General features: G+C 49.8%; 1 protein-coding gene across 1 annotated transcript in view; it reads right to left on the bottom strand.

Annotated features, from left to right (window-relative positions):
• Window positions 1-17,466, bottom strand: part of COL22A1 (collagen type XXII alpha 1 chain) — a 326,388-nt gene that overhangs the window by 253,616 nt on the left and 55,306 nt on the right. The window contains exon 4 of the mRNA XM_008972890.2: window positions 1,937-2,011. Coding sequence (XP_008971138.2) covers window positions 1,937-2,011 — 75 coding nt within the window. The remainder of the gene's footprint in view (window positions 1-1,936; window positions 2,012-17,466) is intronic.

Genomic DNA, 17,466 nt, shown 5'->3' on the forward strand with positions numbered 1-17,466 from the left:
GTGGCTCAATCTCTCTGTGCCTCAGTTTTTCCAACTGTAAAATGTGCAACAGTGTGTCCCATATAACATATAGAGGAGTGCATCTCATATGCTGTGAGGGTAAATGAGGAAATGCGTGCAAACCCTTTGGCACACAGTAAATGCTCAGGAGGCATTCATTATTACTATGACTTTTATTAACCACACTGTTGTCATAATGATTCCCTTCTATGGTTATGTGTGTTAGATAATGAATTACTTGGGTGATACTGCTATGAAGGACTCACGGCTCCCAAAGCCACAGGTATATAATGCAATAAGGTAAGAATTTGCTTTGAAGACGAATATCAATGGGAGGGGTCTCAGGGAAAAGTGGCACAGACACATTCACACTCCAGTGGATAGAAAATAGATTATCCGAGAGCCAGAGCCTTGCTGGGGATTACCAAGGCAAAAAGTGGGAATGTTGAAGTGAAACTGACCAGAAGGTTTACACCTTGGCAAAGTATTACATTGGTGCAAAAGTAATTATGGTTTTGCCATTAAAGTTTTGCACAATTATTTTTGCAGCAGCCCAATAGCTCAGATATAAATATACTTATTTCAAGGAAATTAGGTTAACAAAGTGAAGAAGATGAAAGTCACCTTTATCTCATGTATTAGACAAATAAACCCTGACAGTGATAGCACCCCACTGGGCACCAGCTACGCAGCAGGTGCCCCACCTCGAGAATATCACTTTGTTTGGTTTCCTCTGAAAGTGCCAGTAGTTTATTGGAGAGGTGCTTGAGCAGGGAGTAGAGGCAGGATTCAGGGAAAGAAAGCAGCTGATAGAGTATGGCATGAGGCCAGTTACCCTGGTGGATGACTGCCCCTAGGAAACTCTGGGAAACGGGGTCAAACGTGGACTTCAGAATAATCCCACATAAGGAGCAGTAGAGCCAGGTGCTTCTATACCAAGGGTCACTGGTTAAGAGCTGCTCCTGGGGGGTGTTCACTCCCTGGCACCTTTCTCCCACTGTGCACATAGGCAGAGCAGCCTTCCACCATTCCAGAAAAATCCCCCAGGCACAAGATGCAGATGCTGGCATCTTTAAGACAGCAGAGCACGGTGACATGGCAAGGTCCCTGGGATGCAAGCAGGGTCCCAGCAGTACCTTCCAAACACTTCGTCCTGACCTCACATGGCTCCCTGCTAGGATGGGGACACATAAGTGCTTAGAATTGGACCCAAGATGATGCAGGAGGGAGAGGAGAGACACCAAACCCAGGGGCATTGGCAAGAAGAGCAGGGCTGCTGTTCTGCAGTGGCTTCCTGGTTGGGAGTTGGGAGAGAAGAAAACTTCTTTGCCATATGTATTTAAAGTGCTGAGCAGGGTGCCCGGCCACAGGGAGGACTGGATCCATGTTCGGGTAATTGGGATGGTGGGGAGCCACCTCGGCCATACCCCGCACCCTCACAGCCTTCTATTCTGTCATATGCCTGACAGCCTTTGGTGAGACTCTGCGGCATTTCTTTCTGCTGCTGGGTCTGCAGTCACGTGTCTCTTTGTTCTCTCACCCATTGATTCACTCATATATTTATAACTCTGATTCACTCTCGCTTTCACTCCAAAACACATTTATTTATTCAGTCGTTTGCTCACTTTGCCAGTCATTTGCTTACTCATTCACCAGCTTCTTTACAAACTCATTCATTCTCATGCATTATTGAGTGACTCCTATAGAATATCCACAGCCTGCCAAATGGAAAATGTGAATGTATGTTCTTTCCTGTTGGATGGTTCTTTGATGAGAGCAGCCACCTGCACGATTCAAACCACTTTATCAGGACTCTGGTGAAATATGGGAACAAGAACAGGGTCAGTGAGGCCACCCCTGAATTGACTAGGGTCATGCTCAGGCTCAGCAAATCATACACCAAAGCAAGCACACGTGGTTATTGTTTTTCCCTTACCTGTGATTTCCTTGGTTCCTCCATTGGTGTGCTTAAAGCGATCTCCTTCTACACGAACGCTAGGACAGAGCACATCTGAGGAAAGCAAGAGGAAACAGAGACTGATGAGAAAATGTGACCCATCGTCACCCTGTGAAATATGACAGCTCACGAGACCCCACCCTGCCTTGCAGCATGTGAGGTGTTCAATGCCTAGAGAAGATGCAGAGGCAGCTGGCATCTCCGCACTCACTCATGTTTTCATTTTCCTGTGTATTTGTTAAGCATCAACTCTGCAAATACTGTGTTCTGTACTGGGGTGAAATATGAACAAGGCTTTCTCCCTGTCTATGATGAATTCACAGCCTCGTCCGAGGGAGCCAGACATGGACATCAATATTATCAACATAGCGGAATAAGTTGTAGATACATGTGCCTGCTGCTGGGGGGTTCAGGACACAGATACAATACCTAATCTAACGCAGGAGGACAGAGAAGCTTTCCTGGAAAGATTCTTTTTGAAAGAACTGTAAGATTTAGCCTGACAGACAAAAGACCAAAAGGTGATACAGGCAGAGGGAACCTCATTTAGGAAAGCATGCACATGTCCGGGTGCGGTGGCTCACGCCTGTAATCCCAGCACTTTGGGAGGCCGAGGCGGGCGGATCACGAGGTCAGGAGATCGAGACCATCCTGGCTAACACGGTGAAACCCTGTCTCTACTAAAAATACAAAAAATTAGCCGAGCGTGGTGGCGGGTGCCTGTAGTCCCAGCTACTCGGGAGGCCGAGGCAGGAGAATGGTGTGAATCCAGGAGGCGGAGCTTGCAGTGAGCCGAGATCACGTCGCTGCACTCCAGCCAGGGTGACAGGGTGAGACTCCATCTCAAAAAAAAAAAAAAGGAAAGCATGCACACATACATGAAACCTCCAAGTCAGTAGGATGTCAATGAAATGGAAATTGTGTGCAGGGACGGACCAGAAAGATGTTCCATAAGTCATCTGATGGAGCTTCAGGTACAATTACATAAACAGGCAAATTCCAAATAAGTAAAACTCAGTTATACAAAAGCAATTGAGTAAGTCATACAATAAAAAATTATTATACAATATTACATAAATATGTTAAAGTCTTCATGAATCCTCACTTTTAAAAAGTTGGAAGAAGGGCAGGTGTGGTGGCTCATGCCTGTACTTTGGGAGGCCAAGACGGGGGGGATCACCTGAGGTCAGGAGTTTGAGACCAGCCTGGCCAACATGGTGAAACCCCAGCTCTACTAATAATACAAAAATGAGCCGGGCATGGTGGTGCACACTGGTAACCCCAGCTACTCAGGAGGCTGAGGCAGGAGAATCGCTTGAACCTGGGAGGCGGAGGCGGAGGCTGCAGTGAGCTGAGATCACGCCACTGCATGACAGCCTGGGTGACAGAATGAGACTCCACCTCAAAAATAAATAAATAAATAATAAAAAGTTGGAAGAAAAATGAACTATTTCAGTCCCTCTAACAATTTCAGAAAAAGCATTAACTTTGAATTTTAATGTGCTGAGTCCATGCTGACTACACTCCTGCCTGCCCTCTGTGGCTTAGAGAAGTCTCTTAATCTGTGTGTCTTAGCGTGGGCACCTGTGGCATGGGAGATATTAATATGCACACATTTGTCACAGGGCTGCTTTGAGGATTGGGCAAGATTATGCCCATAACAGCACTGAAAGGCTGTAAGGAGGTTCTGTATTCTCATAAATTTAGCACCCAAAGCACCTCACTTATCTCCCTGAAGACCCAGCCCTGCCCGTGAAGCAATTTGGTTATCACACATTATTATTATAATCACACATTATTAGGCAGCTCCGCCACCCCATTAGTTCCATATACAATGGCCTCTTCTCATATTTGAGGGTATAAGTGTCTCAGTGCAGGGAACAAATGAGATCTTTCCTGATTTGGAAGGAGGTATTTTTAATGTTTATCCTCAAAGGCACCACCAGGTCTGACAAGCATCATGGAAGGGGTTATTTTGGAAACAGTACCAAGCTGTCTGTCTAGCACTACATACAGGAATGGGTACAGGCACAGCACAATATTTAGACAGCTCTACCCAGGACAGCAGCAGCTGTGGGGTGACGATCAATTGCTTTAAGTTTGGCAGCCTGCCAGAGAGACAGGCTGGGAATTGCGTGTCATTTTAATGAGTTTAAAATTTAAGACGAGTTGACTCAGAAGGTTCTATCTATCTTTGATGATGAGCAAATCTCTGGAGGCTGGCGGCTGGAGCTCAGAGTAGGCTGCTCCATTGAGTCACATCTCTGCAAATTTCCCAAGGGGAGGACCACGAACACAGAAATGATGGAGATTCTACTCAAAGACAGAACTTGCTCAAATTGCTTTAAGAAATCTTTCTCAAAACAACCTGCAAATTCCCTCTGGGGCCATCACTAAGCCTCACACATTCACCAGGCTCGAGGGGCAGTTTATAGTTGAGTTGGTTAAGTCAGAACAAATGGCTTCCAAAATAGCCCTCCAGCCAGCCTTCCTGGGGATGGTGGGGTCCTCGGGGTTCACCTGCTTGGCAAGGAGGTAGGGTTAGCATCCATGGCTCCTCTTAGCCTATAATTGGAAGCCATTCTGCATTTCCTTTTGGCCAAGATGTCCCCATATCTTGGAGAATGATCTGTTTATTTCTGCATTCACTCATCTATTCAAACTCAATTCTTTACTGAGCTCCAGATATGTTCCAAGCATTGAGCTAGCTCTAGGGTCACAGAAGTGGATGAGAGAGACATCCTATTCCCTGCCTTCAGGGCATTGCAGGGCTGACTAACAGGAACAGACTCCAAACATGTGAGTGAAAGAAAGGATCAGTGCTACTGGGAGTCATTTTGTCTCCATGCTTCCCAGGGCTCCTCCTCCTGGATCTTAGAGACTGCTCAGCCTTCAACAACCCCAGGGGCTTGTTTCCATTTATCCCAGCCTGGGTAGGGAGCCCTTCGTCAGGTCCCAGTGTCCAAGAGCTGAGGGCACCATACTGAAGTCACTAATGGGCATGTCTGTCTCCCCAGGGAGTGGGAGTCTTCAGACCTGGTTGGACCTCAGCTCACCTCTGTATGGCCACTGTCTTTCTAGCTCCAAACCCATAACAGGCCTTCAGCTGTTGAGCAGAAATGACTTCTGACAACTGAGCTGAGAAGTAAACACTGACTGGTGGAATGGGGAGCCCCCCAGGCATGGGGTTCGTTATGATTTTGATGAGCCACTGAGAGTATTTCATGGGCCCTTAAGCTCCTGCCCTGGAGGTGTGGCAGGCATCATTTGTTATCAGCCCCGTATCCATTTCCCACTTCTTTGTTGCTAAATAATGCCACCTTAGTTCAGAAAGACAGAGTTTTCAGCCCATGGAGAAACACTGTAGCTGTTTGGTCTAAGTCAATTATGATTATTCTATTCCCCACCTTTCCAGTCTCACTTGCAGCTAGGGATGGATGTGTGATTCAGGGCTGGCCAAGGAAACAAATAACCAAAGCTTGCTGTGGATAAAGGAAAGGATTGCTTAAAAAGCTTTTGGTTTCCTTGATGTAAGGGAATAGATAAGTGGATGGGGTGGTGAGTTTACTTTCCTTTCTTCTTCCTTTGCATATGAAACATAATGTTTGGGGGACTGTCTAGGAGAATGGAGGAAATATCAAACAAGCAATTCCAATCCTAGGTGGGAGGCATAAGATTAAAAAAAAAAAAAACTTCTATTTGTTTAAGCCACCATATATGGGTTTTCTTCACTTGCAGTTGAGTGCATTCCAAATTTGCATGCATTTCCTTCCTATGGGCCTCACTGATATGCCAGTGTAACCAGCTGGAAGGTCAGATTCTCTTTCTGGATGTCTAAGGACAATTAATGAGGGTGGTGAGAAGTGATGCATTATTTCCTTGGTAAAGGAAATACAGACTGAGTTACCTTCTCTATCCCAATAAATATGGAATTCTCAGGTAATCCTTCAGGAGCAGCATAAGAAGTAGTTCTAAATTAAGGGCAAGGATAAGTTCATAGGAGTTAAAAATGTGGATTTAATTTGTTCTTGGCTGGTTCACTGGTTGATTTTCCTTTTTGAAAACATGAGAACACAAAAACGAAAATGTCTAATGACAAAGACACTGCTTCCTTAAAGTCCATTTATTGTCTACCCCCTGACAATCATTTCCCTTCACTCTCTAGGTAAGTGGAACATTCTAGACTTCTGAAGAGAAAACAGGTATCTCTTCACACAGCATGCGTTCCTTCTCACCGGAAGCCTACTGATTGATCAGAGCTGCTGCTCTAAGAGAAAACACCACGAATTTACTGTGGTCTTCCAGGAAAAACACGTCCATTTTTTGGCCTCAGTTTACCAAATGGCAAAGGGGGGCACCTGTTTGTCCATTAGGGGAGGAAAAGGGCTTGCACAATATGGCGTCTGATGTCCTCGTGCTCTATGTTGACGCAACCATGGTTCTGTCTGCAGAACACACAGCCTTGTCATCCCCTGGCTCTCGGCCGAGAGTTTTTCCAGTAGGGAACGGAGGGTACATGCAATTATTGAGTACCCAGTGTGTGTGTCAATCATCTGGCTTTGGATTTAACTCACAACAACCATCCTATAAGGTAGATTTTCTTCCCATTACACAGACATAAAAACTGAGTCCAAGATGAGAAACTCATCAGACAGGAGAAATGTCTCTGTATTTGAATAAATGCCTACCTAAATCTAGCATCTAGGAAGAGATACGGTGGCCCCATGTTAGATCAGCAGGAGCAGTAGAAACAAGGGAAGGATGCCAGGGCAGCCCTGCCGGATACCAGACAGGAAGCAATCATGGCTCATCCATCACCTCGCAGCAGCCGCTGCTGAGTGCAGCTAACCACAGACAAGATGTATGACATCCAAGTGGAAGAGGCGGAGGAGGGAAGAGCTGAAGCAGACGCCCAGCAGACACAAGGTCCAGTTCCTCCGCTGCTCCGAGGCCAGCCAAGGAATTTTCCACGCATCTCCATTTCAGACAGGCAACAGACACATACCAGGCACAAGGGCCCAAGGATCATGTTAATAAGGATTACACTGTCATGGCTCCGAAGGACTGAGTGCCCGCATGGCTAGGTCCTGCACTGGGAATGCCATGTGGATTGTTTCTGAGCCTCTTGGCTGCTCTGCTGGAAGGATGTAGTTATCTCCATAAGCAGCAGACACATGTAGGTGGCTTGCTGTGCACCAGACACTGTTCCAAGCATGTTGAATACATTAACACATTTAATTGAATCCTTACCATGGCTTTACGAGGTAGGTGCTATTATTTAGAGAAAGAAAGAAAGGGGGACTAACTTCTTCCTGTAGAAAGAAAGGCATAAAGAAGTTAGTCAACTGCCCAAGGCCACACAGCTTGCAGGTGGCAACGTCAGCATGATGGCTTCAGCACCCAGTTCTTGGCCACTGCATGATGCAGCCTCTCCAAGGGCCAGGTCAACTGCCTCAGGTCACCCAGCCAACAGGGATTCAGGTCTGTGTGTCTCCAAAGCCTGGACCAGCAGATGGCCAGTTTGCTACTTTCTACAGCAGCCCATTTTGCCTTTTAAGAGTCTTGACTTGTAGAAGGGTCTTCCTCACCCTGTACCTATAGGATTCATTGGCTTATGCAACGGGAAGCCAAGGCTCAGAGAGGTTAAGTAATTTACCCAACATCACACAGCTGACAAGTGGCACAGAACTGAGCCCAGGGAGTCAGATGTAGGCATCTGAGCTCTTAACCACTATCCACAATCTCTGCACTGAAAGCCACGTTGGTTGTGATGGAATAATAACCAGCCAATCGCTGTGTGTAATGTCAGCATTACACACAGGCTCTCTTTTAATCCTCCTCATGGTTTGCAGGGCAGATACTATTATCCATATTTTACAGGTGAACAAGTAACTTTCCTAGTAATTGAAAGCGGGAGGAAATTGTTATTAACCACATCTCAGGGCCATGGTGTGCACCCTGTGAGAAGATGAAGACAACTCAGGGTTCAGACATTGGGTTCTTATGCCCAGTTCCACCTCCACCACCTGTTCCAGAACTTTCTGGAGATTCCTGGCTTGCATTTCTCCTCTAGGCCAGAGTGTATCAGTACCAGCTGCCTCCCCAGAAGGCCCAGATCCTCTGGCTGTTCAATCCACATCTCCCAGATCCTTCAGGCAGGAGAGAGGGCATGGTCAGGGTGCCAGGTGTTTTGTGAAAATGTTTATGCAAGTGTTTCACAGGAAGTCTGTGTGACATATGCAGTAGACAAAATATCGCCAGAAAGGAAAATCCCCCTGGACCTGCTGACAGCTGCAAACACTGGCCCAGGAGATCAGGGCCACCTCCCTCCTTCCCTTCCTTGTCCCTAACTCAGAAAGATGCGGCACGAAGAATGAGGGGTGGGGCTCCGGCACAGCTGGGCCCTTCCTGATGGGAGCCAGGGATGCAGTTGTCTTTGTTTGGAGACTGATGAGGCACAAGAAACAGTAACAAGGCAAGGGCCTGCCAGGGCCATCTGTCCTCTCCCAGCCAAGTGTGAGCTGTGTACCAGAGTACAGAGAAGCCAAAAAAGGACAAGACCAGGGGAAAGAACCTCGAGCTCCAAGGTTGATGGGAGGAAGCTCTGGGGTCAGACAGACCTCACCTCTTCCATGTCAGTTGCCCCCTCTGTGTCTGTTTCCAAACTCAAAAACAGGCGAAAGTCCCTCCCCTTTCCATCCACAGTTGTCCTAAAGGTTAAATAGGATGGACAGTGGATGGGAAGTTCTCAGCATGAAACCTGGCATCTAGTAAGTGCTCATTTATTTATCCCTTCATTTACCCAACACATATTTGCCAAGTGCCTGGCACATGTCTCAGTGCAAGGAACAAGTGCAAACACATGAACACACAGGTGAGTGGCTCCTGCCCTCTTGGTGCTCCTGTGCTAGTGGAGGAGGCAGAGAGCAACACAGAACAGCACAGAAGCCAACACAGAGAGGCAAGTCGGCCATGGTGTGCAGGCTGTGCCATGGAGGAAATATGCCTGCAACGTGATGGGGCTTTGGGAGCGGGGACTCTGGACAGATGCTGGATAAGCTGGTCTGGGAAGAGCTCTAAGGTGAGTGACATCTGAGCTGAGAGCTAAGAAGGAGACCAGTCCACCCATGGGAAGAGCAGGGAAAAGCCTAAGCCTGGAGAGGCTTCGCTTATCATGAGGGAGAGGAGGGTCCAAGCCCCACAGCTAGAGTGGCAGGACGAGAGGGACAGGAGAGGAATGGGAAAATGCCATGTATGCCATGGAGAGCCTCGTGGCCCAAGGCCGAGTTTGGAATTCAGAGCAATGGAGAGCTCACTCTGCCAGGTAGCAGCAGGCGCTGCTCATGGTTGTTACTATGTATGGGTGCTACCTCTCCAACAAGGACTTTGGGTGCCAGCCATCACCCATGACTTCAAATGGCCCAAGGGTTCCTCAGACCTCCTTTCCCTCCCAGGGAATGGCTCAAGAACCAAGCACCAGTAGGTGTCACCAGAGACTGTGTGGAGCTTTCTCTAGGAGAGGATGGGGAGGAGATGGAGGCGCAAGGGGAGCTCAGGGGCAGCAGAGCCCTTGCAGCCTTTTTGTGTGACAGCCAGCAGACCTTCTGAGACCAAACCTTCCTTCATCCCGTGTTTAATGAACACCCAGTATGCACCTGGCACTGAACTGATCCTGGGCATAAAATAATGGCAAAGTGACAAGCTCTCTGTCCTCAGGGATCTGCCATCCAGTGAGAAAGATGGAAATTGATCAAATAAGGCACTGGGGTCTCCAAAATGTGTGTGATGACAGCAGGTGGGGGCAGTAGTGGGGAAGCTCTAAGGCAGGGATGGAAGAGAGGGCAGCATAGCAGGTGGTTGGAGGTGTTGGATGTCTCTACTTGGGGAAGGGGGGATTGGAGGCAACTACATGAAGGCAGGAATTGGGGGAGTGATGCATGGGAGGTCTGGGAAAGGACCTGGAGGTGAGGAAGAGTGGGGACACATGGCTGGAACGGTTCAGCAAAGGGAAGAGCAATGGTGAGATGAGATAGAAGCGGCCCAGGTTGGGGCTGATGGACCCTGGTAAGATGTGTCACCCTGCAGCAGGGGGAGGGCCCGGCTGTGACAGGGAAAGGGTGGAGGCAAAGGCCAGCCAGGAGGCCACCACAGTGGTCGGAGGGAAGGGATGATGGTGACTTGTTCCTTGTGGTGGGGGTAGAGGAGAGGAGAGGTAGCCAGTCCCTGGATCTATCCTGAAAGACTGGGCAGGATCTGAAGGTAGATTAGATGTGGAGTGTCTAGAAAGTGAATGCTCTGCCCTGTGCAGCTGGAATGTTGGAGCCACAGAACATGAGTCCGATGGTGGACATTTTCCATCTGAGATGTCCTATGGGTGCTCAGCAAGCATCTGGATCTGTAAGCTCAGCTTTCAGATTTCAAGGCTTGGGGCCCAGTTGGGGCTTTCCATTTGGAAGTTGCTGGAGCAGGGATAGTGTTTAAAGCATCGGGAGTGAGTGAGATCATTCAGTGATGAACGAGAGAGAGGAGAGATGTCTGCAAATTAGGCCCTCACAGCCTCCAATTTTGAAATGCGGGGGATGAGGAGTGGCCGGCAAAGGAGACTGAGAAGGGGTGGCCAGTGAGGTGGGAGGAGAACCAGGGAGAGGGAGGTCCGCAGTGTATGTGGAGGGAGTGTTTCACGCAGCAGGGAGCAGTCCAAGGCACCAATTCTTAAATGTCAAATGAGAAGGGAAACAAGCTGTGCCCAGTGGCTCAGGCCTATAATCCCAGCATTTTGGGAAGCCAAGGTGGGTGGATCACTTGAGGCCAGGAGTTTGAGATCAGCCTGGCCAACATGGTGAAACCCCATATCTACTACAAAAAAAAAATATATATATATATATATACCCATACAAAAATTAGCAGCACGTGGTGATGTGTGCCTGTAGTCCCAACTACCCGGGAGCCTGAGGCAGAGAATCACTTGAACCCAGAAGGGAGAGGCTACAGTGAGCGGAGATCACACCACTGCACTCCAGCCTGGGTGACAGAGCAAGACCTGGTCTCAAAAAAGAAGGGGCAGCATTTATAGTGAGGTTTGGCATCCTACAGGTCATTGGTGCCCTGAATGATGGGGCGAGGGCCCCATTGGAGCAGGTTCAGGGAGAATGGCTGAGCAGCAAATGGAGACAACAGGGACAGCAACTATGTCAAACCCATACTCTTCTTCCCCTAACTCCTCGTTTCAGAGATGGTCTGAACCTCTAATACTATCCTCTAATAATGACTCATGAGGGAGCTGTCTTGGGAAGTTTCAGGAAAACACACATACTCCCAATGCCTCCACAACAGGTCTCTCTCTTTTTAAAAACTTTTAAGAAGAGACTCCCTCTTTAATGATTTACAAATTACTTTCACCAAGAAAATTAGCAAGATGCTAATTACTCTACTTCAAAGTTGGGGTGCCATGAGAGAGCATGTGGACTGACTGTTACCTGGTTCACCTCGAAACCAACAAGCTCATTATTCCAAGGAGCTCAACAGTGTTGAAAAATACCTCCAAACATTTGGGATTAAGGCGGTGCTAGTGTAAGAAAGAAAAGAAAAAGGAAAGACGTGTCAGTTACCGAATCCCTAGATTTGGCAAGCACATTCACACACCATGACCTCCAGCAGCCCTTCTGATTTTCTCAGAAGGGAAGACGAACACTTACAAGAGTAAGAGACTGCTCCAAAGTAACAGAACTCATTAATACCCAGAATTCCAGTCCAAGTTTGTCTGACACCCAGTCTCCCATCTTTGCACAACAGTGTGCCCTGCAGAGATGGTCAGGGGAAAGGGTAAACCACAAGACCAGTGTGGGGTAGAATGATCCATCTGTTGAGCAAGGGTGTGGAGACCCTTAAGAACCCCTTAAATGAGCAGGATGTGGTAGCTTGGTAGAGATGGTGGCTGTGACTGTCACATGGCAGATGAGGGACAGGGATGATGGTGCAAGGGTGTCTGGCCACAGGACAGTGTGTGCCAGGACAGAGGGAATATGCCATCGTGACTGTCGGATGCTTGTGTTCTGTTGGGAGGTTATGATCATTAGGCTGATGGCCTCACTAAAGAGCAGAGGAGTGAGGGCACGAACACATCCTGGGTGTCCACCATCTGCTGGGACATGACCACTACACCTGGATCCTAAGTAGGCCACAGGGAACAGAAAGGACAAGAGGACAAGAGCCTCTGCCCTCCTGAAGCCCAGAATTTCAGTGGATTCCATTTAATTCTCTCAACAGCCTTCCTGAAGGATTTTGACATTCCCAGTGACACAAACACACTGAGGCTCAAAGAGGGTGAGTGACCTGCTCCTGGTTACTCTCCTGGGAGGTAGCAGAGGCAGGGCTCAAGGCCAGGTCTGGCTAAGGTGATGGAGCCCTTCCCATTGCACTCCCCTTTGGCCTGCTCAGCACATTGTTTGGGTCTCTGCTCGCTGCTGTGACTGATGATCACCAATGAGAAATGTCACCTTTAGAGCCCCAAGAGGAACAACAATCCCTTTGGCTCTCACACTTGCCTATTTCTATTCCCGTTACAATAAGAGGCCTTCTGCCCCAGGCTTGGCCTCCGAGACCCCATCAGATTCTAATGTCTTTGTCTTCTCATAGAGACAGCTTGATAGAGGTGATGGTGATTGTGGTGGAGGTGATGGTGATTGTGGTGGTGGTGATGGTGACGATGATGGTGATGATGGTGACGATGATGGTGATGATGGTGATGTGGAGGAGGTGGTGCTGATGGCGACAGTGGTAGCAATGGTGGTGATGGTGGTGGTGATGGTGATGCTGATGGTGATGGCAGTGGTGATGATGGTGATGATGGAGGAGGTGATGGTGATGGTGGGAGGGGAGGATAGGTCTACTGAGATAGCCAGCAGTCAAGAGACTGGCTCTCCTATCCACTTGCTGTGTGACCTTGCATGGCCTCCAGCATCCTTCTGAGTCTCAGCTTCCTCAATTATAAAATAATGAACTACCTCTCAGAATTTTGATAAGGATGGGATAAAAGAAAATAAAAAATGTCCAGTACAGTGCCTGGCACACAGAAGCTGATGCCCACATGGTGCTTATTATGTGACAACCATCTTTCAATTCACTTTGCATACATATCAATTAACTGAATCCTTCTAACGACCCCATAAAGTGGCAATTCTCATGGCTATTGTTTGTTTGGAATAAATGAGGGAAATAAGGCACAGAGAGGTAAAGCTCCTCATCCAAAGTCACCGGACGCGTAGGTGACAGAGCCAGCATTTGATCCCAAGTGGCAGCAGTGTGGCTCCAGGGGCCCTGCATGCTCCTCGCTGCTGCCTGCTAGGCCGGGGGAGAGCAGGCTCGGCTCCTCATTTGAACATCTCCTCCCCGTTTGAGTGCAGTGGGGCCTCTTGTGCATCGAAGCAGGAGCATCACGGCTTTCAAAGCCAGCCGGGAAACTCCCTGTCCAAAGCAATCCTTCCTTCTATTCACAACCCCTGTGCAGTAGCTCTTTTTGAATCCCCCCAGGAACAAGGAGCTTCCCACCTTCTGAGCAGGCCATGCCCTTGAGTTCTCTGAGCAACGATTGTGCCCGGAAAGGATTTTATGAATCAGCCCAGCTTTACTCATTAGATTAGGGCTCCATGAGCAACACCAATTCCTTTTCTGGAGGAGCCTCCACCCCACACCCAGGCAGAGCTGCTTCAGCAACTTCACCTGTCCCCACCTACGTAGCTTCTGATCTGTTCCCAAGCCACCCACTGTCAAGGGTGTAGGACAGTGGGTCCTTCAATCTGCCCTGGCCCTCCCTGCTGTGGAAGAGGAGGCCTTTGGAGCCATGCACAGCTCAGGCTGACTTTGATTCTTCTTAGAGGGAGACTTTAAACAAAGCAGGGGCAGGATGGAAGGAGCTCAGAGCTGGACAGTGGGGCTGGGGTGGGGGACTTGCAGAAAAAGGGGCCGTGCCTAGAGCTTCAGAGGGGGGCCTGCTCATTAGCAGCTCCAGAAATTACTACAAATGGCAAAGAAATGAGGAGGGCACGGCAATTCTGCACCCGCCAGCTGTGCCTCTCACCCCGAGGCTCCCCTAGAGCAGTCAAGGCATGGCGGCATTGCTGCACCTGTGTGAGCACTCCCAACAGACTGCATGTCTCTGCATGTGTGTGCAGGGCTGCACTGTTCACTGTATGAAACCATTAGGTACATGGGACCCTGTGTGCATTTGTGTGTGAATGCATTTGGGCGTTTCTGCAGTGGGGGTGCTAGCCTTGGAGGAATAGAGAGAGAGAGAGAAGCAGTGACAGCAAGAGAAAGAGAGGAGACAGAGAGGGAGAAGCAGTGACAGCAAGAGAAAGAGAAAGAGGGAGACAGAGAGAGCGAGAGAGACACAGAGAGAGAGAGAAGCAGAGAAAGCAAGAGAAAGAGAGACAGAGATAGAGAGACAGCAAGAGAGAGGGACAGAGAGAGAGAGGCAGTGAGAGAGAGAGAGAGAGAGAGAGAGGAGCAGAGAAAGCAAGAGAAAGAGAAACAGAGACAGAGACACAGCAAGAGAGAGAGACAGGAGAGACAGCAAGAGAGAGGGACAGAGAGAGAGACAGAGGCAGTGAGAGAGACAGAGAGAGGAGGTTTTGTGTGGGCGGCCTGTGGGACACACTCCCAGGATGGCCCAGTTGGTCCCTTCCTGCCAGCGCCTTCTAGGGCATACTGCCAGTGACACATTCCTGACAAGGAAGAGGGCCCCAGCCTGGCAGGCATGGACAGGCCTGCCCTGGGCTCCCAGTGACCTCTCTGGCTGCTCCCCTGCCCTTTTGGTGTGCCTGGGACAAATGGGTGTCCACCTTTCCTGCATGTCCCCATCCCACTCTCCCCCACCCTGTGCCTGCCCCTCTTTCTTTGGGGAAAGGCCGCCTTTGCCCCTCTGATTCTCCCTGCCTGTCCCCTCCTGGCCTTGCTGTCTGCATCCCCATTTCCTCCCCTCTCCTCCAGGCTGGATCTGCCTGCACTCCTGCCTCTGCCCACGCCTGCCCCTACCTCTATCTGCTGACCCCATGCCCACCTCCAGCTTGCCACCTCCCTACTCCTGTCCTGCGTACCTCCTGCCCCGGAGACATTGGGCCCAGGTCCACTACCACTGCTCACACTCAGAGCCCACCCTCACCACAGCTGTGCCCCCACAGGCCCTAGATCTGGGGAGAAGCTTCAGAAGATGGACATGAGGATGGGTCAGTGCCCAGCAGGACTGCAGTGTGGCCCCTCACATGACCACACCCTTCCATGCCCTGGCCAAACACAGCTTCGCCTGGACGTTCACGGCTGAGAGGCCGATCCATGCCCAGGCACCTATGGTCTCCCTATTTCACAGCAAGGCACCTGAGGCTCGGAGGGAATCGGCTGACCCTGGAGCATGGAGCTGCTCCTGACTCTGCCCACCATGTCCAGGACCCTCCTGCTCCTCGAATCTGCCACCCCATCCTGAAAATCTTAGGAGGGGCTGGAGAGGAACAACCAAGAAAAGGGCAAAAGCTGAGCTGAGCTGCAAGGGGTCAACTGGGAACAGCGGTTCCCTCTGGAATCAATGTTCTGACAACACGGACTCAGCTTCAGCATCAGGAGAAGGTCTGAGTGACCCTGTGGTCCAACCCCCTTGTTTTACAGATAAGGAATCAGATGTCAATAAAGAGGAGCTGCCTTAAGGTGCAACTCCCACCAGACCGCGCCAGGACTGGGCCTCCTCCCCGGGCACTTGGCCCAGTGCCTCCTTCCCATAAACCCAAACCCATAGAGGTCGCCTGCTGAGGGGTATAGCTTTGTGAACTGCTCCTCCAGTTATAATTGGCTTTTACAGGAAAACTGGCCCTGGAATGACAGCACATGGCTTTGCCCTCTGTCTTTGATCAAACCTTTGACCCAAGGTCATGGCCCTGGGTGGTGACGTCATCAGTTCAGTGTGAACTAACATCTCTTTAGGCTTCGTCCTTGCTGCCTCTGTTCTGTTTGCTCCTTAACAGAGAAAAAGCCTTGTGCTTTATGTGTGTGGCACCTCCAGCCTTTTCAGACCCTCCAAGGCTCACTCTGCTCAATTCTGGAACCAAAGGAAACTCTCAGTATCTGCTCTTCAGGGTTCTAATGGGAACTGGGCGAGAGAAAGTACACAGAGCACCAAGTTCAATATGGAGGACTTCCAAGTCACACAGAGCACGGTCCTACTGGAATTTCTTTTCTTTTTTTCTTTTTCTTTTTTTTGTTTTGTTTTGTTTTGATTTGTTTTGTTTAGAGGCTGGGTCTTGCTTTATCACCCAGGCTGGAGTGCAGTGGTGCAATCACAGCTCACTGCAGCCTCCAACTCCTGGGCTCAAGTGATCCCCCCACCCCAGCTTCCTGAGTAGCTGGAACTACAGGCACATGTCCACCACATCCAGCTTTCCCCTGGAGATTCTGACCATGGAACCTGAGGGTGCCAAGCAAAACATTTCCCCAAACCTAGTCAGTCCATTACCCTCCAAACCCTGAGCTTCTACAGGCTCAGAGAGGAGGAGCTGAAGATCCCCAGAGTCTTTATCGCTCAGTGCTCGACCCCAGGTGAGAGGGTTGCTGAGCAGGCAGGCAGGCAGGAAAAACCAAACAAAAACAAAGCAAAACACCTCCCTGCTTCCCTACATGGATTGTGAGTAGAAGGAGCTGCATAAAATCAAAGGAGTGGCACATCGCAAGTGTATCACATGAATCCAGAGGCGGGCTGAAGAGATATTTCATGCAGCCCCTGGAGAGGAGATAGGCCTTCCCTAGGAGAGGTTGGAGGACAGAAGGTCAGAAACACGGTATGACGAAGCCCCAGGAGGCCAGGCCTCATCCCAGCGTTGACCCTAAGTCACTCCATGTCTGCAGATAAACCATCTCCCTTCTCGGTCCCCAGAAAGCAAAGGACCAGCTGAATGAGCCCAGAACGCCTCCTCATCCACATATCCTGCCTCTTTTAGTCTGTGGTTCTCGGAGAAGACATGCAAACAAGACAAGGTGTGATTTATTTGTGCCACTCCCAGCCACATTCTCCCATTAGCACACAGCCTGGGCATGTGGTCTGTGTCCAAACTCACACGGCCGTGACCCCAAAATCAGTGCCGGTGACAAAGGCAGGCCACAGGAACAGGAGCATGGAGCCCCCAGGAAAGGGCAAGGGGCTGGGCTCAGCCCTCCACCTTGTCAGGCCCCCCTGAACACCATGTTGGGGCAGATGGCAAGGCCAGGACCCCTTCACTGGGCCTCAGGTCAGCGGACAGAACTGGATATGGCTGCCCGTGGCCCTCCCTGGAAGGCTGGTGGAGGTGGGCTCCTGGAATGGGCACTGGTGCATCCCTGAGGCAGCTTTGGTGAGGCTGTGGGGAATGACAGCCAGATGTCTGTGAGGAACATCTGGCATCTGGTGCGGCCTTCCCAAGGACAAAACCAGCCACAAAACAGAGCTGTCACTGGGCACAGGGCTGAGACCTAGAGAGGGCAAGTGAGGGGGT

The sequence above is a fragment of the Pan paniscus genome, chromosome 7 (assembly GCF_029289425.2).
Source record: "Pan paniscus chromosome 7, NHGRI_mPanPan1-v2.0_pri, whole genome shotgun sequence".
Taxonomy (NCBI): domain Eukaryota; kingdom Metazoa; phylum Chordata; class Mammalia; order Primates; family Hominidae; genus Pan; species Pan paniscus.